The 25,759-nt window shown below is 41.9% G+C and overlaps 1 protein-coding gene across 5 annotated transcripts in view; it reads right to left on the reverse strand.

Moving 5' to 3' along the window:
* Nucleotides 1-19,370, reverse strand: part of auts2a (activator of transcription and developmental regulator AUTS2 a) — a 217,449-nt gene extending 198,079 nt beyond the window's left edge. For all 5 annotated transcript variants that reach the window (XM_079565831.1, XM_079565829.1, XM_079565827.1 and 2 more), the window contains exons 1-2: nucleotides 19,109-19,370; nucleotides 16,461-17,159 (exon numbers count right to left, since the gene is read on the reverse strand). In XM_079565831.1, the coding sequence (XP_079421957.1) occupies nucleotides 16,461-16,754 (294 nt within the window). In that variant the 5' untranslated portion in view covers nucleotides 16,755-17,159; nucleotides 19,109-19,370. The remainder of the gene's footprint in view (nucleotides 1-16,460; nucleotides 17,160-19,108) is intronic.
* Between the last annotated feature and the right edge of the window lie 6,389 nt (nucleotides 19,371-25,759).

Raw genomic sequence — 25,759 nt, forward strand, 5'->3', positions numbered from 1 at the left:
GCTCTCAACTCAAATGATGCAAAATAAGGCGGCTTTCTAAGCAATTAACAATTAAAAACAAACTCAGCCTTTTCACAGGTCAAACGCCTAAAAGGAGCATCCATCACAACAGAGCTTAGGGACAATCCCCACCTGAACCAAGCACATTTTCTCCAAATCTAAAAGCTTAAAGAGACTGTTCAGAGTTTAAAAATATTACAATTATGTATTTTCCTCCCCCCACATGTTCCAGCCATGTCCTAATGTGTAGAATGAGCTCAGACCTGTTCACCACAACTGCCTCTGAAATCCTGCACTGTCACTCAAAAAGGTAATTCGGGTCAAAAGTGCCGTCATGCACGAGCTTACTATTGAAGCTGCAGTTATGCATAAGGCCTGAGATGGCAGTAGTGAGCATAAAATCACAAACCTGCATCTAGCCCCTTTAAAAAAAAAGCACAAACAACAGCAACAACAAAAATGTGACAAAAAAGCAATAAAACAAAGCGATGAAAGGGCAACAAAAAAGTGACAGAAACGTGACGAAAACCAGGGGTGTCGAAGTCGTTTGGGTCGAGGGCCGAAATCCAGCCCCCACGGCGGGTCGCGGGCCGCATATATTGTAAAGGACTGTGGCTTCATAACGGCTTAAACTTACTGTGCTTTATCAGCCTGTGTCACATGTTTCTCAAAGTGCTACATGAAGTCATTATCCATTCACTCCACATTCGATGTTGGTAAGTTACTATTGTAGCCACAGTCGCCCTAGGGCAGACTGACCATTCACCACGTGGCTATAACATGGGTTGTTTATATCCTGATCTCTTATTACGTCAGTGCCCTCTCCTGGACACGTGTGGTATTCTTTCCTTTTTTTAAAATTTAAGCTGCCCCCTAGTGGCTGGAGTGAGCAAACCGGTTATTTCTTTAAAAATCCATAACTCCGCACAGGAATGGGCTGGAGACTTACTTTTGTTTTTTGACATGCTCAGGAACTCATGCGCCTCAAAGGGCCACATTTGACCTTGACACATGTGACATAAACGCTTCATAAATTTACCAAAAACACCACAAAAACACCACAAAAAAGCAATGACATAAAGTGACCAAAAAAATGTATGATTGAAATGAAAAAGCAACATAAACATGACATGAGAAGGTAAGAATGCACGGTTCAGGCTACTAATGCAATTTCTGATTACAATATTCTACTCACAATGACATGAGCTGTTTACTTGTATTCAAACCACGTGAGGAACACTCTCAGCTGAAGAGAAATGAATGAGACGACTATTAAGCTACATTTCAGTTCATTTTCATGCCTTTGCTGGTAAAAAACAATACAATAATTAAAACTCCCATGTCCCGATAAGCATTTTTTACATATGCTCCACTTTCAATGCCAGACAACACACAGTTAAATTTCTTTGTTAAATCCACTCTCAATTAGTGAGGATTGTGTAATTCACGACTCAAGGGCCGCGTTTCCCCCTGATTTACTACGACAATCCATTCAATTAGGGGCAGATTAGCACCTGAGGGCTTACAAAGAGGCGATTTCATTAACGCGACCTATTAGTGGCACAACACAGCTTTTGTTTCAGACTAACTCGACTCGACACAATAACGACGCTCCATGTAACCGATAACATGTGCACGGCTTCATGTTACATTTGCACCGTTTAGTTAGGAGTCTTTATGAAAACTTTAGCCTCTTAATATTTGAGGTACCGACTCTTTGCTTTGCTTTGGTTTGGTTGAGGTGTGATAATTGGATATTTGGATTAGCTACTTTTACAAATGCTGAATGATTTATGTATAGATCCAATAATTCCGCGCTGTGCCCGGTCATGAGGGCTCAGTGAAGGGAAATAGTTACATGTTTCCACAGTAATGTAGATCCTATTATTAAATCTTTCAAATGTATTCATTGCATCCTGTTGAAAAGCGATTGTTCAACAGTTTCCTCTTTCAGCTCTGATCATTTTCTTTACAGATCCAGCCTAATTAAAGACAAAGCAACACTTTCCAGCAGAAACAACTCCAGCATCAATCATTATCGCACAAACAGCTGATAATTGGTGCCACGCTCAAAAACAATTATTAAGCAGCAGCCCAGATTATTTAGCTTTCTACTTTCATTTAATTGTTTTATGTCAATTAATGTGAAGCAACTTTTCAACTTTGATTAACGCATTCAAACAACTTGTGAAACATGGTTTTGACGAGAGCACTATGAAAATTAATTTGTATGTAAAAAAAAAACATCAATATCTATTTACAAAAATCATTCAAATGATAACGTCTTAATATTAACTTAATACTTGTAAGGAGTTATTGCTTGCTCTGATAGCAAGGTGTTGATTGTTGTTGTCTGTGTCTATTTAAATCATATTTCACAGATGTTGCATGTTTAAAAGCTCATGACCTGTCATGAATACATGTGTTACAGCAAAAAAAAGCCACAGTAGAATCTCTGCATGCAGCCCTTTGAATGACTTTCAGGTGTCATTGTGTTTGATCATTTCAAACACTTCTTGATTAGGGCTGGGTTTCGTTAAACAATCCCAGTCCAGTATGGTGTTGGAGAAAAAAGGTCTAGGTACTACTGGTATTGAAAGAGTAAAAGTATCGAAAGCAGTTATATGTTTGAATCACGCTTTGATGCCTGTTTGGTCAGCAATAAATTATACAAATTTAAAAGAAGAAAAGTCTTTTATTGAATAAATTATCACTATGACAAGATGACAATCGTCTTATATAAGTATTGAAAAATGTATTGTTCAGGTATCTGTATCGTAAACCAGCCCTAATCTTTATCACCATCTTATTTTGTTAAACATCATATTAATCTAAAACAGCTCAGTCAAAGAATCACTTGGCTTTTCAACGTCCCTTTGATACAGGGCAGGGACGATCCACTTTAGTCACGATCCGAGACATATCACGATACTTCGGGGCTGATCCAAGACGTATTACAATAAAGTTAGTAATTATTATAAGTAATATGTTTACCTTATAACGTGGAAAAAGAAAACGCCATTTTACTTTTATTTGTTTGTTTCTTGCTTTATTTGTCATTATACGTGAACTGTACAACAAAATGTGTCCTCATTTGCATTTAACCCATCCCTCGATGCCGTAGTGGAGCAGTGGGCAGTGCTGTGCCGGGGGACCCAACTCCATGATGTGGAGCCAGGCTGGTGGTCAGAAACACCTGGAGGATTCACCTATTGCAGATGTTTTTAGTGTTAGGGGAAACCGGAGTACCCAGAGAAACCTACGCAGACACAGGGAGAACATGCAAACTCCACACAGGCCGGCCCCGTCCAGCGGTGGGAATTGAACCCGGACCTTCTAGCTGTGAAGCACGAGTGCTAACCGCTGCGCTACCAAGCTGACTGAAGTGTGAAGATTGAAAAGTGCATTAACCCAAACTGTTACTGGCAGACAAAGGAGTGTGTGATAAAATGCCTCCGCACACAACTAAGGAAAGTATTGTGATACTTGATTATGTATCGATACTTGGTATTGCAGCACAAAGTATTGCGATCTGATATTTTGTCAGCCCTACTTTGATATGCGTTCCAAACTGCTGATGTCTCTTGAAGAGCCACCTCTCGCCTCATCAAAACAGACTCCACTGCCTTTTATGTCAAAACAAGTCTCATTAAGACAAACTTATGCTCACTTTTAGGCTACCACACTTTTTCATTTTAGGTTGTGTTATAAAAAAGAGTAAATGTCAGGCAGATGGACAGTGATTTTGCGACATGCTGCTTCTTAGATAGATAGATATACTGCAATAACGATGTTTTGGCGGCATAGTGTGCATCCCTAATTGTAACAAGCTCTAAAAAAGTCCGGAACTTCTGCATAATGTCCTCCTTTAAAAACATGACACAAATGAGCTGCTGCTGCTGCTGCTTGTAAAGCGCCATAACAATAGGCCCGTGGTCCTAATGTTATCCTTGATCAGTGCACAAACCAACAATAAACCCCGCGTTACGACCCTGGATGCTCCTGCTGCTGGAGGGTGATGAGAATGTGTAATGAACTATTGACTGGGACACAAAGGTGATTGCGGAATAGGGCCACATTCAGACCTCTCCATCCATCAGCCCTGTCACGGCTCCTCCTCCAGCGCCGGGCAACGGCACATCATTAAAGACGGCAGCTACTTATTCACACATAACTCACAGCGCGCCGGTCGGCTAAATCCACACAAGTCGCTCCGTGATTTAAGGGCTCGTCCTGCCGCTCCCATCAATATCAATTACGCATCCTAAAACATGTATTTAGAGAAGAGAGGGGAGTATTTTTGCCCGGATACTTTCGCAGGACCGGTGGTGTTGAAGCAATCTAATTACACCAGCAGACGCGAAGGCTGCTTTTACAAGATCGGGAGCCAAGTAGGTGACAGCGGTGCCACTTGGTCCACTGCTCCGCTATATGAATGAAGGCCCAATTTATCAAGACGCGGAAGATATTAGACGTACAAGATAAAAGATCAGTGGCACACCAGCTCTTGAAAGGTGGCCTAGTTTTCAAATCAGCAGGGGAAAACGAACAAAGAGGAAAAAACATGCATATGCTCCATAAGTACAGTATCTGTTGATGTGTAGTGTGGATTGTACACTAAATAGATTCAGAGACAGGACAAAGGCAAAGGCAGAAATGCAACGCCCAGACCTCGACGTTTAACAGGAAAGTTGTACGAATAATAAGAGATGCACCAATCCAGCTTTTTTGCTTCCGACACCGGTATTGATACTGAGGTTTGAGTATGTGCAGATATCCGATATTTACCGACACCAAGAGACTTTCTTTCTGTGTGTCTTTCTCTGAGTGAAACACTTTATTGACTCTTCTCCATTGTAAGATCAAGTCATATTTTATTGTCATTGTTTATTGACAGATAATATCTATTGATAAACTCTTGGATAAACATTTTGCAAGGATGACTTTTCTACTATATAATATACTTGGGTATTATGACAGGCTTCAGGTTACATTAAAGGGACTATACAGAGTTTAAAAATGTTAAAACTATGTATTATCCTTCCCCGACATGTTCCAGTAATGTCCTAATCAGCAGTGGTTATTTTATTTTAGGCTAATTTAGGTAGATCTATCATTGTTGCTGACCCTGCCTTGATTAATTTTCGTTAGCATTAGCATGCTCCCGCTAGCTTTAGCATGCTATAGCTAACTGCAGAATTTGGCACGGCGATCAAAAATACATACATACATCACTTAGATTTAGGTGGTAAAAGTTGTGTTTTTAGGGCGTTGAGAGCCAAAACTGGTATCGGTTCGGTATCGGAGATTTGTAGCCGATACCAGATATCGTATTTTTTCCAGTATCGGCTCCGATATCCGATACCCGTGTCGGATCGGTGCATTCCTAAGAATAATCCATCTAAAAATAATCCATCAATCACCTAAAATGTCACAATCAAACACATTACACAACTAATACAGCTCTTCCCTTCATAAACATAATCATTTCTGAGGTTTGTGTCGCTTTTATTATCTGGAATCCCGCTAAATTGCCAACACAATCCTCTCTTTTACATTCCTGGTTAAGCACATGTTCTTTTTTGACATTTAAGAAAGGTGCTGTTATGCTAATTTGTCAAGACGATCACCGATTGCTCTGCTCCATAGGCAACAAAGGGCTCGTGTTCTGTTGTTACAGCTTATTTAAAAAAAAGAAAAAACGTAAATATTTATGGTGGTGACAGCGTACAAAATGTGCGCTGGCAGGCTGTGCGCGCTAACTACTTCCAACTCGAGCGTCTCTGATTATATTTTACAGATCTGTCTGCCAAAAGCCCATTTCCCTTGCAAAGCAGCTCTTTCTTGACACTTGGAGATGAAAGCCAGGGGAATGACAAGGCGCACACTCAAAACTCAAGCGCTCAGGATCCAGCTTTGCCAGATTTTGACATTCACGACTTCGGCTCAAAGCGAAACACGCGTGTAGTCGGGGGAGATGTTATCAATCGCTGATATGGACCCGGCTCCCAGTCGAGTTGTCAGTGTAAACATCTACTGTATATTGATCACTGTAATAGTTTCACTGTGTGTATTGACAGTATCTTTCAGGGTAAATCAATGCAGCGCTATTCAAAGCCTCAAGCGAAGATCTGCACCCGCATCATTCAAGATTTTCGGCATTTCCCTTGTGAAGCTTTCCCTTCCCCATCTGTCTGTGAGTCAATTATCACAGTCAAATTTAGTGGTGAGTTTGTAATACGACCTGCAACCAATCCCTGATGCTACATTCGTCCAGCTATGGTTTCAATAAACAAAGGTTCAAAAAGCAGAAGTGCCTGAGCTTATTACCAAATTCAGGCCAACGCAATCAAGAGTTTATTTTAGGAGGGCACAATGTTTAGTTGTGATCCTGTTCACTGTGAGTTCAGCTGAAGGAGGACAATAGAGTCAGTGGAGCCAAGAAGAGAAAATTAACCATGGCAACAGTAATCAGATGGATCAGATCTGAATTTAAGCAGCTACTATAAAAGTTGCCTGGATAGTTTTTGTTGTTTGTTTGACTTTTTTAACTTGTCCAAACACGCAGACTGATTTCACTCCCGCAGTGACGATAAACATTACAAACCTCAAGCACTAAACACTATTAAAAACTAATTAATCACAGCGATTCCCCAAGCGGATTGTGCTTTTTCAAACATATGTTTACGATGCAAGGCCACGTTTGTAATGCGTTGTGTAAACTTTTGAACAGCCGTCATTCTGCACGGTTTGATGATTATCGGCCACGTGAAAATTCACATTCTCACTGTGCTCGCCGCGGACAAGAGGGTGTCTACAGTGTAGTTTGTAAAACACTAGCAGGCTTTATGCTTTTCCTTTTATGCTGCAGTAAAATGGCAGAGGAGAACGCTGTAGTCAAGTTTACACGCTAGAGCTGTTCTCCAAGACAAAAGGGTTGCATCAACAGAAAGGTCAAGGTTTCTGACCAGCCGAGATACAAAAGGATTTAGCGCAAAGATAAAGGACACTTAATTATTTCACAGATTATCAAACACAGCATTTGTTGAGAAATGCTTCGATGTGAGACTCACATGATGCACCGTTAAAAAAGTGTCTTCAGGAGTCTGTTTATTTAAAGGCACACTGCGTAACACTTTGGACTATACCGTTTCCATCGATACAAAATATGCTCCCAAAGACCAGCTCGACACAGAAAATGCTATTTTTGCAGGGGGTAATCAAAGAATGGATTGGATTACCCCTTTTATGTCTTCGGAAAGGTGAGCCGCTCACAGAAAAGGCACAATGATTATTTGTACATTTATGATGTATTTTTCAATGTTGAAAATATCTGGCATAAAATATATGCTATTTCAATTTTGTTTATTGGATGAAATTCTACACGGTGTGGCTTTAAGAAAACAATATCTTAATTCATAATGCCAACCAAGTAAAACAATGGTTGAAAGTGTAGAGTCAAGCATTTATCTAATAACAGGGGCGGTTATTTGTTCATATCCTGCCAGAGCACAAACAATCATCGCGCCTCCAGAGATTACATTACAGTGCCCATTAGTGTATAGTGTGGTTTCAAATGGAGGAGCACCTATAGTGTAAACTCACTATTGGTGTATGGTGTCAAGTCTTGACAAAAGAATGAGCAGCTGCAAATAAAACAAAAAGGCCAGTGCATTCTCACAAATGCTCGCTTTCAACGGAGCAGTGAAATCAAATCAGAGCAGAGGGTGATAGGACCCCAGACACCTGTCAGTCACCAACACTGAGCCCCTCACAGAGAGTGTATGTTACACTAACACTAGAGAGAGGGGGCAGAGACAGGAGAGGAGGGAAACCTGCACTTTCTCTGCTAAAACTCTAAATGAACAATGTCACACGTCGCTGTAAATCTATGGTTGACAACGCTGTTTTAAACAAGATAACCGAAATATTAGAGTGGCTTTTTGTAAATGTCACTCCAGAGGTGCTTTTGATGGTTCTGACAAGCCGGAGCCGAGGAGATCATTGTGTCATAAAAGTGTCGTACAGCAGAGCTCCACACACTGCTTCTATTCTCATGTGTATGGAGAATGTGTGCCGAGCTGTAAAACATTCATACCAATACTACACTTGCTCTCAGTGAATTTTTACAGAGTGCAGAGGCAGCACTAAATCACTGTGAGTGCATGTGGAGCGCTGCCAGCTGTCTTATCTAATGTCAAGTGCCTCCGGGGCAGGGAACCAGCACTCTCTACTCTGCAGAGAACATGGGCTACACACACATGTTTAGCTTTTTAAATGCCAAATGTTTAACATACGTTCATTCTAGTTCAAACATCTTCGACCTGACAACTGGACCCCTTCAGTACAGTATTTGACTCGACAGCTGAGTTCACGCACTAAGACTGGGAACACAATGTAAAGTTTCCTAAAGAGTAGACCCTGCCTCACACACAGCAAATATACCAGAAGCATTTAAAGTTAGGCTTCCTGTTGTGTTGAGTTCTTTCTCGCTACTTGTCTTTTCCTATGAATCTGTATGTGAAGTTGTCAAGTGTGTTTTTGTATTGAGAGCAGACGGCACATAAAGTGACGAGCACTTCTGAAGCCGCGCTGGGCCATGTTTTTATTTGCTTCAGTGTTCACATCCATCTGTCTTTTTGGAGTCACACTCATCTCCAGTGCGGGCCTGGCTCCAGTAAAATATATGTAACATATACAAACAGTGTATAGTATATGATTATGTAAGATTATCTTGTACATATTGTTTACAAACTGGATATGGTCCCAGTGTCCCACACTTGTAGAAGATAAGCTGCTCAGAAGGGACAGCGAGCGATACATAATATTCCAATGGTTATGTCAGCCAGTAGGTGGACTCTGTCGCCCCATATGGAGCTGTTCTAGATGTTTTTATATGAGGCACAAAGTCATCTTTCAATAAAACAGTAAATAGGTTTAATAAATTTGACCACTCTACATAACATGCAGTGGTGCTTTCAGACTGAGACAAAAAGGAGAACTGTCACTTAGCTAGAACACAACCAAACACTGGCATGATAAATGCAATCTATATTTGTCTATATTTGTATTAGATACCCTCCTGGAACCGCCACCTTAACGTGGTTGTCGGGGGCTTTGTGCCCCTGGTAGGGTTTCCCATGGCAAACAGGTCCTAGGTGACGGGTCAGACAAAGAGCGGTTCAGAAGCCCCTTATGAGAGACCAACAGGCCTGAGAACCATGAGGCCGTCCTTATGTGGACCCACCACTTGCAGGAGGAGCCATAGGGGCTGGTGCAATGTGATTTGGGCAACTCCAACAGCTGCCCCCACGACCTGGCAACGGAAAAGTGGAAGATTCTTGTTTTGTTTTGATTCATTAAAATCTACATGTACAAATAAAAGCACAATGAAGGGAAGTGCAAATCATGCTTTCATAAGTGGCTCAGTTTTGCTTACACTCAGTTCAATCAAGATGGAGCAGATGCCCTTACAATATTTCTATCACTTAATGATAAGTGTGTTCAAACCCTAAGGTAAATAGAGGTTAAAGGTGATAAAGTGGAATGATTCTCTTGACTGCGATTTCAGTCAGAGCTGCTCCTCCAGCAAAAAGAAAATCTTTAAAGTCCCTCCGTTTGCTGAATCCAAGAGTGCCAAAAATCAATTGTGGTTCAACTCTGGCATTGCTACAGCCTCACCTCACATTTAGCAAAAGAAGTGGGAAACTATGCTCTTAAAGTAAAATGTATCATCTTTAGTAGTCTGTATAAAAACACCTTGTCCTGACTTTACAACTGTGAGATCTACAATTTGGCTCCCATTCGATTTCAAAAAGAGCTGGATATGCAATTACGAGTGAATCATTCATGTCAAATTTAGCTGAAGGGCTGATAATAGGCGGGATGACTGGACTCTGCTCTGACCCAGCTGGAACATGTCCCTGCTCTAAAGCCAGTGCTGCTCTGACAGATGGCACACAAATAAACATCTGATGGGCACAGCACAAATCTCTAATAAAGGGAGCTTTTCACTGGGAGAGATCAGGTTCTGTTTGTGAATCTGTGCTGAAATTAACTATGGGTGACAATTTAGTGAGTGATGTGCGTGCCCAACAGTGCCCACTACTTCTAAAGTGAGTTCACCATCGGAGGTGCATTAACCAGTGTACAATGGCTCAGTGGTTAAAGCGTTCATCAACATATCAAGGGCAGTGGTTCAATCCTCACCGACCGCTTTGCCCATGAATGAATGAAGCTTGTTAGTTAATGACACCGGGTAGTCAGAGGTAGGGCCAAAAGTCACATCCCGATATATTTAGGCTGAATATCGATATACAATATATATAAGTGAGAGCTATGAAGTGAAATGTTAAGTCAAAGCCAAATTGAAAACTCACTATAAAATGTAAACATAAACACTGTATAACAAAGCTCCATAAGGTGCACATGAATAAAAAAAATATCTTAAACAAAAATAGCCTATAAAATAAGTAATAAGTACAGCACAAATTTGAAATATATCAATATAAGATAAGATAAGATAAGATAAGATGATACTTTATTGATCTCACAGATGGAGAAATTGCATTCGATGAGAGAGCATCCGGCAGTGCGCACCACTCTTTTTCCACTGTTTTTTTTCTTTGGTGAAAGATCGTTGTGTCGCGGCCGCCATCTTCACTGTTTTGGTCACAGGAGGAGCACTGGTTGATGGGAAATCCGTAGACGATGACCACGGCAGTGGAGCTCTTGCGCTTGGCCACGATGTTCTTGGCCACACAGGTGTATATATATATATATGCGATATGGTCTAATTCCATATTTCATTTGAAACTATATCGATATATCTTAAATATTGATATATTGCCCAGCCCTGGTCAGAGGTGCTGTTGGCGTTGATTTACAGCCTCGCTTCAGTCAGACGTAGGAAGTAGGCTGGGTATTGCCTAGAACTTCACGATATGATACGTATCACAATACAGGGATTCATATGAATCACAATAGTCCATATTACAAGATATATTCTGAATATTAAGAAAAAAAGGATCTTATAGATGCAAGAAATTGAGGTTTTTATTCTGATGAATAAGCTCAGCATGCAATTTAAGTCTTTTATTAACTGAGAGTGCATGTGATTTGTTCTAAAGACTATGGTTAGGCAAACATATTTGTGTGTCACGATGCAAGTGGCTCGATACGATACGCGCATTGTCACATACTCAATAACGATATATTTCCGCTACGATATATTGAAAACAGCCCTAGTTGGAAGTGAAGGAATATTGGCCATAATAGAGCCTGTGTAAGACAGAGAGAGAGGCAGAGATCAAATGCCTGTTTTCCAAAATGCAGAAAATATTGCCAAATAGTGCTGGGCAATGAATCGAAATTTAATCGAAATCACAGTGGTCAATCTCAATAATCATCATGGGTTAACCTAGTTTTAGTGTTTGGACGAAACAATGGAATATTTGTGTGTGTTAAATGAAACTGGAGGAAAGCATTGGTTATAGTTTAAAGCTGAGGTTTACATAAAAGATATAAAAGAAAAATATGAAATTCAATCGAAAATCGAGATCAATGAATATGAAATAAAATTGTGATTCTTTTTTGTTGCCATATCGTCCAGCGCTACTGTCAGTTCTGTTCAAATTTACTTGCAAAAACGCCCTAATAGGTCTTAATATGATGTACAACCCTGGCATTTGTAGAAAGTGGTGCTTCACTTTGGGCTACAATTGAGAGATTCAACCCTTGGTGTTTTGACGATTAAGAAAATTGGCCCTCCACCAAGCAGAGACTTGCCTTCCCTAAGACTAGAGCTTTTGAGAATATTGTCAAGCTTGCAAAGCGCAATACAAATCCCTGCCATAAGTATTATGACCATGATAAGGAGTGAAATGATTCCAAATGGGCAGATGGCGATTAGATTGAGGAGACACCTGAGGCTCGGTTTAAACGCTTTAGTATCAAACGAGCGACATTTGCTTCAATCGTCAGGAACTTGGATGTGGTTTTGCTGTCGTCTAATGGGCTTGTAGAAAAGCTCTGCTATGCTAGACTCTGAGAAAATGGAAATAATGGCCAAGCATGTCCTGCTGCTGTGCAATACTATTTCCCTTGTTATACTGCACTGACTGTAATGAAAATCATAGATACACATGGGATGAATGCAATATTGTCATTCTGTGTTGCATCAGTGCAGGAAAAGGTCAACCTACTGTACACTCCACGCTCTACTCCGAGCCACTGGTCACTTATATTTGTACAGTACTATGCAATCAAACTGCTTACTTTCACATCTCTCCTCTATTCCAACAACCTTGCAATACGCTACACCATAAATATACTGATATAGTTCAAAATTTGTGTCTGAATCATGCAATTTAAGTCAAACGTGGTGCTCTAAAGTGTTCTGTGTTGCTCCCACCAGTGCACTATGGAGACGAGACGCTGCTGCTGCTGCTGCTGCTGCTGTGGTAATGTAGCACTGTTGGACTTGGCGTGACCACTCGATGAAAAGAATCCACAGAAAGAGTAAACACGGTGGGCAAAATGTTTAGTGCAGCACAAGCTATGCCTGTGGTCGACAAAAACCCGGAGTTCCTGCGGTCGTAGGCAAGATAGATCACATAGCACGACAGATTTGGGTGAACTATAGTACAAACTAGAACAATGGTAAAGCAGTAGAACGGCAAAGGAGGAGATGCATAGTAGATACATACATCATATAAAAATGGCAAAAACAAAATCCAAGCGCCTGTGTTATTCAGTAGACATAGGCAGTAGGTATTATTTCAGGGCCGATACCGACTTTTAGTTTCATAAAGCAAATATGTACAGAAATGTGAATCAAATTTGAGCACAGCTTTTACTGCTGATTGGATGTTACCCGGTGCCGAGTCTTTGCGTGTAACCAGAGCGTGTAAATCAGATGGTGCTGTGGGAGGGACAATGCTGGAGACAGAGTAGTGACAGCAGACAGACAGGCGTGGCCGCATCAGAGCCAAAATAACACAGTGGATTAATAAAAATAGGCTGATATGCGTGAAAATGCCAATAATTAGTCAAACCCTACTGTACAGCTCTGACCATCCCCCAGCTCCAGGTACTGAAATCCCTGGTTGCCCAAGCAGCATTAAAGGATGTGCCAAATGGGGAAATGCAGATACAGATAGTCCGACAGAGAGACATACTGAATCTTTATCTTGTCCCAGCAGACGTGAGTGACAACAACTACTGTATTACACTGATTCAGAGGTGAGTAAATTGATTCACTTTGTATGTAATCAAATGTTCTATACCCAAGCTTCTTTTTTGCTCAGCACAACAAAAGTAGCTTTTTGAATGTCTTGGTTGAAACAATTTCCAGTTAAATGAAGGCAGTCAAATAAATCCATATTGTTTACAAGGAAGCGCCACAACAGTGTCGCACCTCTAGAGCAGGAAAAGCCCTCCGGAGTCCTGCAGCTGGAGCTTCAGGTGGTGAGAGAAACGGTGGGCTCAGATGAAAGCAGGTCTGGGAGAGCTGTGTGCTGCTGACAGACGGAGAGCACGAGCGTATACCACAGGGGTCTGACCTCATCACTATTTCACCGTGCCACTGTACGCACACACACGCAGAAAGGGTGATACCGCTGCTGTGATATACAAATGCGCGATACAATGACTGCACCGTGGCAGCTGTGAAGACCGGGCACCGGGAGCATCATGTCACAGGTGGCAGGTGGGCTTTTCACACCAACGACCACCTGACCAGTCTTGCAAATTACAAACAGGACAACATCTTCATTCAACCGGATCAGGTCTATATTTGGATACTAAACTATAGCGGTTTTGTTCCTGTTACATTTATATTGTTTGGGCTCATTTAGATATTATGGACATTGCTGGTAGCTGTTCAAAAGAAAAATGGCGGAGTTTGCCCACAACGTTTAATGTATTAAATTGAGAACTCTATTGCTCTAATCAACATCACACAAAAGACTAGAGCAGCAAAAGAGCCTGAGTACCAGCGGGAGACACCCAAGAACCAGTAGTAGTGCATGTGCGACAGTTTGAGAACCAAAGTGCTAAAGATTAGTCCCGCTTCTATAGGTCTTAAACAATTCTTATATTGACTCACTAGAGCAATTCCATTTCCCCATTGGGATTATGCCAATAGCTTAAAAAAAAAAAATCCTACCTACTGTATACTTAAAGGTGCATTATGTAACAATGCAGAAAAAAATGTGTGCGTGCTTGACCTTGTAGTGACCCAGTGACTGTGTGAGATGTCAGCATGGCACCTTTACTTTCCATCACGGTGGCCTCTACAACGCTCCAGGATCAATTGTTTTGAAGGTTTTCTGGCGAGAGGGTCCGTCAGCAGTGAAAACCTTCCAAAGACTTGATCCTGGAGCGTTGTAGAGGCCACCGTGATGGAAAGTAAAGGCGCCATTCTGACCACTAATGCAGCTGCTGAGCCACAAGGTCATATACGCAAAAACATCACATAAAAAGTTGCATAATGCAGCTTTAAATATGAAGAAAACAAACACATCCGACTAACATGGGTGAAGGAAAAAGAGATAGGAAATCCTGTAGCTCAGTTTGAAATGAAAAAGGATAAGATTTTGATACTTGGAAATCATATTTGGGACCAGAGGCTTCCATAAAGAAAGAGAATTGCTTGATTTAAGATAGAACAACTACAGATAAAGCCGTTACAAAAGCTCTCTCAAGTACACAATAGATGTTCCCCTTCAGATTTTGATTTTACAGCCTCGGGCAACGCTGCACCACTGACTTAGCACTTTCAAAGCCTTTTGTAACCTTCACTTAGGCTCTGTAGTCAGTATCAAGTGATGTTATGGTTTTGTTTTTCCTACATGTTAAATATAGACACAGAACATCTCACTAAATGCAAAATAGATTTACAGTATGTGTTGTTTTTGCAGATCAGGTTACTGATTTAAGTTTGAACTGAATTTTTATACAGTAGATGTAATAAGCTAACTTGTACATTTGATCCATCCTTCAGCGGAGCGTTTGTTTGGTGAGGATTGGTCATCTGAAGACTTATTTCGCATGCTTTGAATTAACTGAAGCAAATGAAGTACATTTCTATGTTACAATGTCTGGCCGGTATGCAGTGATTAACGCCGAACAAAGTCAAATGTTAGATGTGCAAAGTTCTCGTAGAATAACTGAGCTGTAAAGAAGTTAATTGCCACAGAACCGGCGGCAGCAGCAAAGCAGACACTGTTCCCACACTGCATACATTAGACTGTGCAGAAGCGGCTTTGCTATTCCAGGACACTCCACAGTCTGACCTTGTACCAACAATCACTTGGTCTATTACTGAAGCAAAGACATCCACTTTACAAAGTTACCCAACACATTTCTTGGTGGTAAAACGGCGCGTGAACCATGTTATGGATGGGCTTAAATGCTGTCAGGCTGCACAACCAATACATGAGAACAGATGACAGAAAAAACAGCTGACAAATTGGAGTGTTCAAGGCAAGACCAGCATGCTCAAAAATCCAACGAGTAATGTGGAAATAAAGCGGACCGTGCTGATTTGCAACATTTTCTTTAACAATTATTTATTGTTCCACAAAGACAGCTTTTAAAATGTAATCAAAATTTCGTTTGAGAATATGGGGTTCATTCAAAATTTCCCATTTTGTGGATACAGTGGAAGAAATTGGGAATGAACTTTCAGTTAATCTTACTGTTTGTGTTTTTGGTGCTGTTAGGGTTAGGGTTTGCTGTATACATTATGAAAAGTGTAATATCTTGATAGTCTTCACCATCTCTTTAATTTCCACAACGATGCCAACGATCAAATCACTTTCAGCTCAACAGTAAATGTTTTGGATAGAATATAACCGTGGGAAAACACAGTGTATTACTCTACATGCCCGCTTCTTAAAGTTGACGTTGATCAATCGACGACTGTGGCAGAACTGTATATTTAAATCATTTGTAAGTCATCATAATTTCAGAAGTACATCACTGGAAGGCAGCCTGTGCCTGGTTTGCGTTCCAGGGAAAACGGATCGCCGCCGTGCAATAAATTACTCGCCTTCTGAATAAACTGTTGTAACATGGATCCAATTGCTTTTTCACTTCAAAATGCACCAACAGCCACCCCAGACAGAGGCGAACATCCCTCATCTGATATAAGGCTAAGCTCAAAAAGGCTTGTAAAAACAAAAAAAGGAGAGCTCTACACAGCCGAGCAGCAGTATGTCAGCGCCACAGATATGATCTCTGGCTCCAACACCATTTAATGCTACATCTGCTGAACCCCAGCCCACGTAACGGTAGATATTAACACAACAGCCAAAACACAGGGCCAGCCAGGCATCGCGCCACTGAGCTGGATAACATAAACACGTATTTACACTCCATTAGCTGGCCCAAGTGGATTTCCTTGCTCTCTGACACCTATAGAAGCCGGAAAGCGGAAACCTCGCGTTCGCACTCACCTCCAGGGCCTCCAGTGTTACGAATCCCGTGATGGAGAAGCCGTCTATGATGTCCTCCTCTGCGGACGAGGACTCCTTCCTCTTCCTCCGTGGGGGTCTGGGGCGGGACGAGGAGGGCTGCTTGCCGCCCTCCCTCTCCGAGTCCGAGGAGAAGCGGAACGCCGGGCCCTTCACGTGGTTGTTGCTCCTTATCCCGTCGGATCTGCCCGTCTCCCGATTGCGCTTCGACCTTGACTTCCGCTTCTTGCGCAGGCCGCTGGATCGCGGGCCGTCCATGTTCTTCACAGAATACATCCGGATAAATCCACTCGGCTCACGGATAATCAAACTGGCGTGACTCAACCTCCTCTAGTGAGAAATATCCAGGTCACTGCGATTCAAGCACTGGGCCCAAGGAAGCCAGGTAATATCCACACTTCTGGAGGAAATCCGAAACCGCATTTAGTCACTGAACCAAGTTAAGATTCCAAATAGACGGTATATCCGCAAAGGCAATGCATCAAATCCAATGACAGACTTGTAAAAAGGATCTATTCAACAAGTTATGACCGGGGTGTCTAAATTCCACCACAGAGGGGAGATTTTCCAGTTAGAGCCTTCTGGGTGACTAGATCCAGCCACAGAGCGCTGAGCCGATGGGACCGCATCTTTCCGCCTCAGACGTCTGGCCGCCTTGACCCAGGTCTGCAACCGCTCCCACTAGAGAAAAAGAAAACAGGATATTACTTTCACTCATCAAGTTCATCTATGCATGAACCTCTTAACCCCCGCCTTAACTGAGTGCATATTCTCTAGCTTGTCTTTACCCAAATCTAAAAGCTTGTTGAAAAAAGCAACGAAAACGATGATGAAAAGGCAACAATGGCGCAACATAAGAGTGACAAAATTTACAACAAAAAAAGCATCAAAAAGACGTTGAAAAATGTAAATACGAAGATAAACAAAGCCACAAGAATGTGACAAAAAAGCAATTTAAAAAAAGGTCCAAAAAAGTGGCGACAAAGCTGCAACAACACGAGGAAAAAGATCAGTTTAGATGAGTTTTGTAGGTCTTTCAAAGCAGGTGTTACTCTGGCCTATAGGCTGTAAGCTTTCAGATTTGGGTAAAGCTGCACTGTATATAATGCACTCAGTTAAGATGGGGATTAACAGGTCAATCTAGAGGAAACAAAAGTAGCATCTAGCATGTGACTTCAATGTTGCAATGCTTTTGTCAGAGGCTCTCAATCAGTTTCAGTAAAAAAAAAAAAACTTGTAATACATCCACTACAACTAGCAGCCCTGGTCCTTTAAGTGACCCTATTATAGACAATACACTGTGGTCAGTTTGCCGATGATTGATGGTGGTACGTGGTTTCAAGTCTAAGTTAAAGTCTATAGCCGTGCACCATGGCAAAAGAAGTTATAACAATCCACTCCTCCACCACTATCCCGCCTAATGAACAGTTTAGCAGGGCACAGCAGCTATAATTGACCTCGGCTTATCATTTTACAACTCATAATCATCATAAAACTGCTTTTAGATAGCGCCATTATTAGCGCATCTCATCTCCACGTTCCTCCATAAAAGCATAACATTTTCTCTTTGAAATCACTGCAGGCGATGCTTTGAAGTTGCCATAAAAAGGAATCGAGATGAAAACACACTCAACAGTCAGCAAGGGCACTAAACTTAAGGAATGCAGCATTTCTTTTTTTTTGACTATGCCCCTGCCACATTCCTGTTGCCATAACCACATTTAAAACAAAGATTTACACACGTTCAGTTCAGCGTTACACAGGGCTGTGCATGATGGCACTGAACTGAGACACTGCTGCCTGAGCTTTCCCTGTGCGTCAAGAATACCAATTGTAAATCCATGACATCATACAAGTGGTGGCTGCATTCACGAAAACTGACTCAACTCTTTGCAGGCCTTGACAAGTAAACATTGATTTTGATACTGGCCATTCCAGATCGTGCCTCTTTTCCTCCAGTGCACCTTTCACACAACCCATCCACTACTTTCTTGACAGTTTTTTTTTTCTCTCCAATGTATCATTCCTCAGCTTACAAACAACACGCGTAAAACATGCAACATTTCTCAATGATTCCGCCAAATAGCAGCCTTTACAGCATAGGCATGACAAGTGAAGCCAGCATGCCAGTCTATGAGTATGCAGCACCCATTCAGAATTATTCCTACCATGCAGATGCCTTCAAACAAGCCTACAGGCAACACTACCTTCTCCTATAATAAGGACTCGAGCACGTTTTCCAGCATCCCTATGGCTTTTAGCTGATGTTCCATGCCAGCACTCATTTAATGACAAAATTGCACATCCCAAATAGCCCCCAAAATATGTCTCAGTGGGGGAAACTGTATCGTAGCGCTCGCCCTGGCTGCTCTAGCTCTGGAAAAAGGGGGACTCTTTTCTCTTGTCTTCGCTTTGCTTTTTGTCTGCCCGTGTGCTGTCAGTAGATCTCAGGCTCTGTAATCCAGTCCAGCCCACAACGGCAGCAGCGGACTGGCACTGCCTCCCGCTCCGACTCTCTAAGCTTCATTTTCCCACTAAAAAAAAAAGACACACAACAAAAGCAAGCCTCTTCTTCTTTTTTCTTTTTTTTTTGCTCCAAGACACGTCATGCAAAACCAAGAAATGCAAACCCTTGCGAGTGAGGAGGAAGCGTCCGGACAAGTTGCAGGCCTTCGCGGACTAAAAAAAAACAGCAAAAGCAGCACAAGGTTTGGAGCTGGCGAAATAAATCCCGCGGTGGAAACCATGGGGTCTCTCCTCCTCTCTCTCCAGCCCAGCTCCGAGCTCCAGGATCCCAACAGGAGCAGCGAGGGACCGGGGCGCAGTGATACGGCGATGCCGCAGTGCCGCTTTACAGGCTGCGCGCTTCCTCCTCGGCGCAAACAAGTGCTGTGTCTCTGCACGCCTGGTAAAAAAAAAAAAAAGCAGGAGCAGTGCATCCGAAAGCAAAACCACGAGCGTTTACACAACGTCTGGTTGCAGCGTTGTTGTTTTTCTCCCCCTGAATAAATCACATTCCTTTGTTTCGCTCGAGTAATAGCGCTGTTATGAGCTGGGCGTTCAGGCTCGCATCAAGTCCTGCTCATTATCAAGTTCATGCAAAAAGTACATTTTGGGAATTACTACCTGTATTTGCACGAGCATGCCGGACGGCGTTAGTGTTTACTTTATCATGTACAAGGCTTAATATTTAGTCATTGTGAATAATAGTTGAAACATTAAGTTTTTTTTATGCAATTTTTTTTTTTTTTTTTTTTTTTTTTTTACCATATGGCTACTGTTGTACTTTGGTCAACAGATTAGGTCTTGTTGTTCTTAAATGTGCTATATAAATCAACTTGAATTGAATTGTAATTTTCAGCATGCTTCACACAAACTTTAAAGTGATAGTCTGTAAGTTTGCAAAGTGAGGAGCGATAGAGTGAAATCTGAAAGTAAACAATCAAATTCCTCCTCTCTTTTACCAGAAAGCGCTTCTTGGTTTGAAAAATGAGGAGAGCAGGAACAGAGTTTCTTAAAAGTAAATGATCAAGCTCCTCCCCCTCCCTCCTGATTGGACCTGACAGGCTGGTTTCACAGGTAAAGCTTGTATCATTGGTCAACGCAGGAGGCTGCTGGATTAGAGATTAGTTGCTGAGATCCGGGAAGGAGGGTCTTTCCAAAAAACAAATACTTACTTTACATAAAATTGCAAGACTAGCTGGACGATTTAACACATTTTGCAAAATTTGTGAAACATTTAGACTTCCAGACTATCACTTTAATATTGAAAGAGACATATTCTGACTTACATTCACTCTTGTTTTCTTGCCGTAGGGAATGCTAAGTTTTTTGTTTTGTTTGTTTGTTTTCATTTATTCACTTGTGTAATTGAATTGCCTTTGCACCCGTTTTAATGACTGCTGATGTAGCTTATGAGAGAAACCAAAAGTAATGACAATTTTTCATTATTTATTATGAAAATATTGTATTTTATTTTAATATTCTGTTCCAATTTGACTCTTGATTATCTTTTGCCCTTTTTAAAGTGTTTTTTGTTACTCATCGTATAGATAGCTCCATCGACTATTACTTGTTGTTTATCCTGTTCTTTTTCCATTTGCACCCCCCGAGTGTTTTTGAGAGCTGATGTAACAAGTGAATTTCTCCTTTGTGAGATCAATAAAGTCAAATCTTATTTTATTCTACAATTCTTATCATCAACAGTAATGGTAAAATGGTAAATGGTCTATGCAGCACTTTTCCACCTACATCAGACACTCAAAGTGCTTTACATCAAGGTCCATTCACCCATGTGAGTGGACCTTGTTCATGGAGGCAAGGTCACAACAACAGTGTTTGAAACCGCCGACCTTCAGGTATAAGATAATCTGACCATCTGAGCCATTGTCAGCCAATATCCTCAACCATGTTTGTAACTCCTTCATTATTGCCGTTTCACATGAATAAATGTAGCACACCAACATTGCGTGAGTGCCATTGGAATTGGATACTTACTAAGCACTATAAGCTAAGTGCTTCAGGGCCACCCAGGGCAAACCACTGAACTCCTTACTATCACTAACAATGCAGTCTGGCCTTCAATAAATGGCTAATACACATCTAAGTAGTAAAAAAAAAGAGACTTCTGCATTGATAAATAAAATAAAAAAGCTTCATCTTCTCATCATAATTAGCGTGCTTTGAGCTCGCACGTGCAGATTAATATTACAAAAACATAATGCTTTTGCTCAAGGCAACGATATAAAAAGACATCACATCTGAGCAAATGTGTAACAAAAAGTGTCTGTGTAGTAAATGATCCATTACTGCTGCGTGATTCATTGTTTTGATTTTGTCTTGCCCTTGAGAGAGAACAAGCGGATTAGGTGAGCACTTATTCAAAATCCATAGAATGCTTCATTTGCCGCCGGGGGGAAATATATTCGCACCTTGTTGTGATGTGGAGGCAATGCTTTGTAAATCACCAAAAAGATCAAGGCAGCGGTTATTAAAAATGTTGTCCTCGCTAAGGGTCACAGGCTGTAATTAGAGAGTCAGATAAACATCGCGATTGTCATGCAAATGAAAGGCACACGTTTAATTTAATGTGCAATTGTATTTCCAATACCCAAGTGAGTAAGTGAAACCGCAACCATTTTGGTCAGACATGGTAAATATAGTCATTTACTTTGCCATCAGTGAAAGAGTGGGTAAAAGCTGTGGATATGCACAGTATGATAGCGTAGTTGTAGTAGTAGGCCAAATAGTACCAACTGGTCCATCCGTCCATTTTCTTCCACTTCATCTGGGACCAGGAGGTGGTAGGAGTCTGAGCAGAGATGTCCAGACTTCCCTATCCCCTCCTCCAGCTGCTCTGGGTGGGATCCCGAGGTGACACCAGGCCAGCTTATAGAGACATGGGCACTCTGCTGTGTCCTGGGTCCACACCAAGGCCTCCAATTGGGACATACAAGAAGCACCTCCCCGTTGAGGCGACCAGGAGGCATCTGAAAAAAGCAGCGACTCTACTCCGAGCTCCTCCCAGGTGACTGAGCTCCTCTATCTCCAATCTCTAAAGGTGCGCCCAGCCACCCTGCGATGGAAACTCATACCGGCCGCTTGTGTCCGTGATCTTGCCGTTTCTGTCATTACCCAGATCTCTTAACCACAGGTGAGGGAGGATAATAGATCGAGACTCAGCTCCCTCTTCACCACAACAGTGCGAAACAGCGACCGCATCACTGCCGACGCCGCACCGATCCGTCTATCGATCTCACACTCCATCCGTGCCTCACTCGTGAACAAGACCCCGAGATACTTGAACTCCTCAACGACCTGGAGAGTCTTTGCCCAAGTGGAGGAGTTCAACTGGTTATAGCTGTAAGAACTTTCTCTCTGATACTTCAAAAATCATCAGTTTTCTCTTTCATATTCATAGGTTTTACATCAGATGCCCTCAATCCATTACCCATGTGTCTGGCACCTGCGAATCCCTGTGATATTAAGAGCATCAGTGGAAGTAATGTAGTTTCTGAGGCAATAGCAGTAGTTACACAGTAATTGGTGCCACGTCTATTTTATGACACTCATCGATCCTTCCTTTGAATGCGTTTTCTTGTTATTATAACTTTGCTTGTCCTCTACCTGAGCAACAGCATTGCACTACTCCCACTGGATGATGGTGAGGTCAGTGAAATGCCATACAGTGGGCCAAAACATTTGAAAATCTCGTAAAAACATGAGTTGCCTTTTATGAACCAGCAGTCCGCAGTTGTTCCCTTGTCTGGCAGTGCACGGGAGCTCCTGACAGCGGTCCATGGGTGGCCTGGGTATTTTTAGCTTGGTTTAATGACGCAGAGTCTGAGTGGTGGGGCCCAGAGCAGCACCAAAAGTGCTTCTATTCCCGCCGCCCGCCAAAACAGGGACCCCCTCGACCTGTTAGAGCCACAGGACAGACATGCTCTTGACCCCGGCCCGAGGAGGAAGTGTCCTTGTTGCAAAGTGGCCCGGGGAGGAGAGGAGGAGACGGCGGAGAGGAGGCTGCCTCAGCTCTTTGCAGCCTGTAGTCATTAGGGTGGCGAAGATGAATGTTCGGCTCTGCCCTCCCCTCTGCCTCGCAATAATCAGCTGTAATTACACCTTTGCTCCGACTTTCTCCGCCTCGACTGCTTCACACATTGTCGCAAAATGTGTCCGAAATTTGTCAGCAATGTTAAAGAGGCAGTCGACTTTTGCATCTGTTAAGGTTAGAATAGACAATCTTGCAATGACAGCGCGTAAAGTATGTGCAAAAATAACGTTGCTCTAAATCATCAGCATGAACTAAATCGGGATGAGATATGGCTTTATTGATCTTGCAGTGGAGAAATTCACAACTGCAGCACTTTACTACCTTATACAACTTATTCTCCAACTTTTTATCTATTTGAGGAAGTTTGTTTGATGCAGCCGTACCTTTCTTCAACAGAACCTGGAGGATTGGCGAACTGACGATGAGTTAAGTAATGGGAAAACTGGATTATGTGAAGGATGTGCACTAAAATGACAACCTGCAAAATCCACCAATGCATCCTTTTGCTGTGAGGCTCTCGGATCATCCAGGTTTTTGAGATTTTTTTTTGGCAGGAAGTCTCAAGAAAGTTGGAAAAGAGCCAAAAAGACAGAAAATAATAGAGTATTAAAACAGGTAGAGCGACATAGTGCAGCACCTTACAGTGTATTAACTACAAACATTTCAGTAAGATGGGTAATTCGTGACAATAACCTTGTGCTAATCACCGTTTCCTGTTTCCTCAAGAAGCATTTATATTGAAACATTCTGTCATTTTTACAGCTCATCTAAAAGAGACGTATGCGGTTCTACATTTTATACGGTCCTTCTCAGAATTGTGTTTTTATTGGAGGTCGGGGGCATAAAGTTTTCCCCAGATCGTGCCTCAAGAAGTTCAAAGGTAATCTCTTCCTCTCTTCTTCTTAGGTTTTTCAAACTAATGCTCTTCATCTGCGTCTGGGTCAGGGGTCAAACAGTCCACTTGTAGATGGAAGCAACAGGGGAAAAAAAACATATGGTTTTCCATATCTGCATAAATGCATCTTCTTCATCAGTGCAGACATTTTTCACATACCAAGTTTAAAAAAAAAAATAGATTATAGGATGTAGCCCTGAGGGGAAGTCAGCCATACAACCACATGAGTTACCTCGGGAAATGTGGAAGCCTTTATTGGTTTATTTATCGTCTCTCATTGTGGAGTTGTATATTTTATTTTATATTTTATACAAAACTGCTTCATACCAAAGAGCCATAATATCGCCTATTGGCTTAGCCCTTTGGAGAACTTGTGTCATGTGAAAAGCGCTTCACAAATATCCATCCATCCATCCAACCATCCATCCTTCTTCTTCCACTTTTCCGTTGCCGTTGGAGCTGCCCAAATCCCATTGCACCAGCCCCTGATGGCTCCTCCTGCAGGTGGTGGGTCCACATAAGGACGGCCTCATGGTTCTCAGGCCTGCTGGTCTCTCATAAGGGGCTTCTGAACCGCTCTTTGTCTGACCCGTCACCTAGGACCTGTTTGCCATGGGAGACCCTACCAGCCCCCGACAACAGAGCTCCCAGGATCATTCAGGCGCTCAAACCCCTCCACCACGTTAAAATGGGGGTTCCTGGAGGGGCTACACAAATAAGCCTCCATTATTCCATTTAAGTACATCAGTATTTTTTTGTTCAGTGTGTGACCATTATGACCTATTAAGAAATATCGTTGTACAAACACAAAGAGCTTAAAATAGACTGATACTTAACAAAGCTTCTTCAGTCTCCATTTATTCTTTTACAACACATTTTTAACATGGATATATATGGAAACAGCATGATAAATAGGGATAACACATTTTCCAGTCTTGTTTTCCCTCGTATTTCCAACAAGTTTCCTAGTAATTTACTGTCTTGAAACTGGCTTACGGGTCATGACCAATCACATTACTAGGAAATAAATTGCTTGTGTGTCCTGTTCCCTTGTAGCTATTCTTTATACCCCGCTGTAATATAGTAAACTGCTAATGCTTCTTCTTTAAGACACAATGTCCTAAACCAATCTGAACTGCATAAAAGATTTACACTTTCCAAATTACAAGAGCTAAAAACGCACAATTCAAAGGCTGCAAGTTTAATTCACTTTAAATCACTTACAACAAAGGGGTTCTCGACGCTAGAATGGGCTAATGTACTTTTCTCCCCGTAGATCTCTTTGCATGGCCTATAATTGCCTCTATTATTTGCACAGTGAGGGCAGAACAATAGATGTAATTCACATAATCCCTCCCCACTGCTACTGCTCTTTTGGAAGGTGTGCCGTTAAGTTTTGTACACATTTACTGAACACGATTTGTGATAATGAGTGTAAGGGGTAGAGTTGACATTAGTGCCCCATGGAAAGTGTTCAGTGTCTAATATGAATCAATACAACTGTCTCCCTAAAGACCTCGTGAGGGGTTAATGCTCTCAAAGCTACTCCCTTCATGTACATGTTTACAGTCACGTTAAAAGGATAGTCCTGACCCATGCTTGAAATCCAACCTAAATCACAAAGAAAGATGCTGTGTCTGCGGCGTAAGGGGATATCATGAAGCAGGCCCTAAGTGTGTGATTGACTGAAGTGTAAAGTGGTGTATAAAGGAGGCATTATCGGGATTGGAGGGTTGGTAAGGCCTGTCAAATTCCATCAAAATGTATGGTAGCTGTCAACACTTGGAGCTAAGGTCTCCTCAAACCGTCCCCTCATTAATCTAACCTGACTTT

The sequence above is a fragment of the Gobius niger genome (genome assembly GCF_951799975.1).
Source record: "Gobius niger genome assembly, chromosome: 11".
Taxonomy (NCBI): Eukaryota; Metazoa; Chordata; class Actinopteri; order Gobiiformes; family Gobiidae; genus Gobius; species Gobius niger.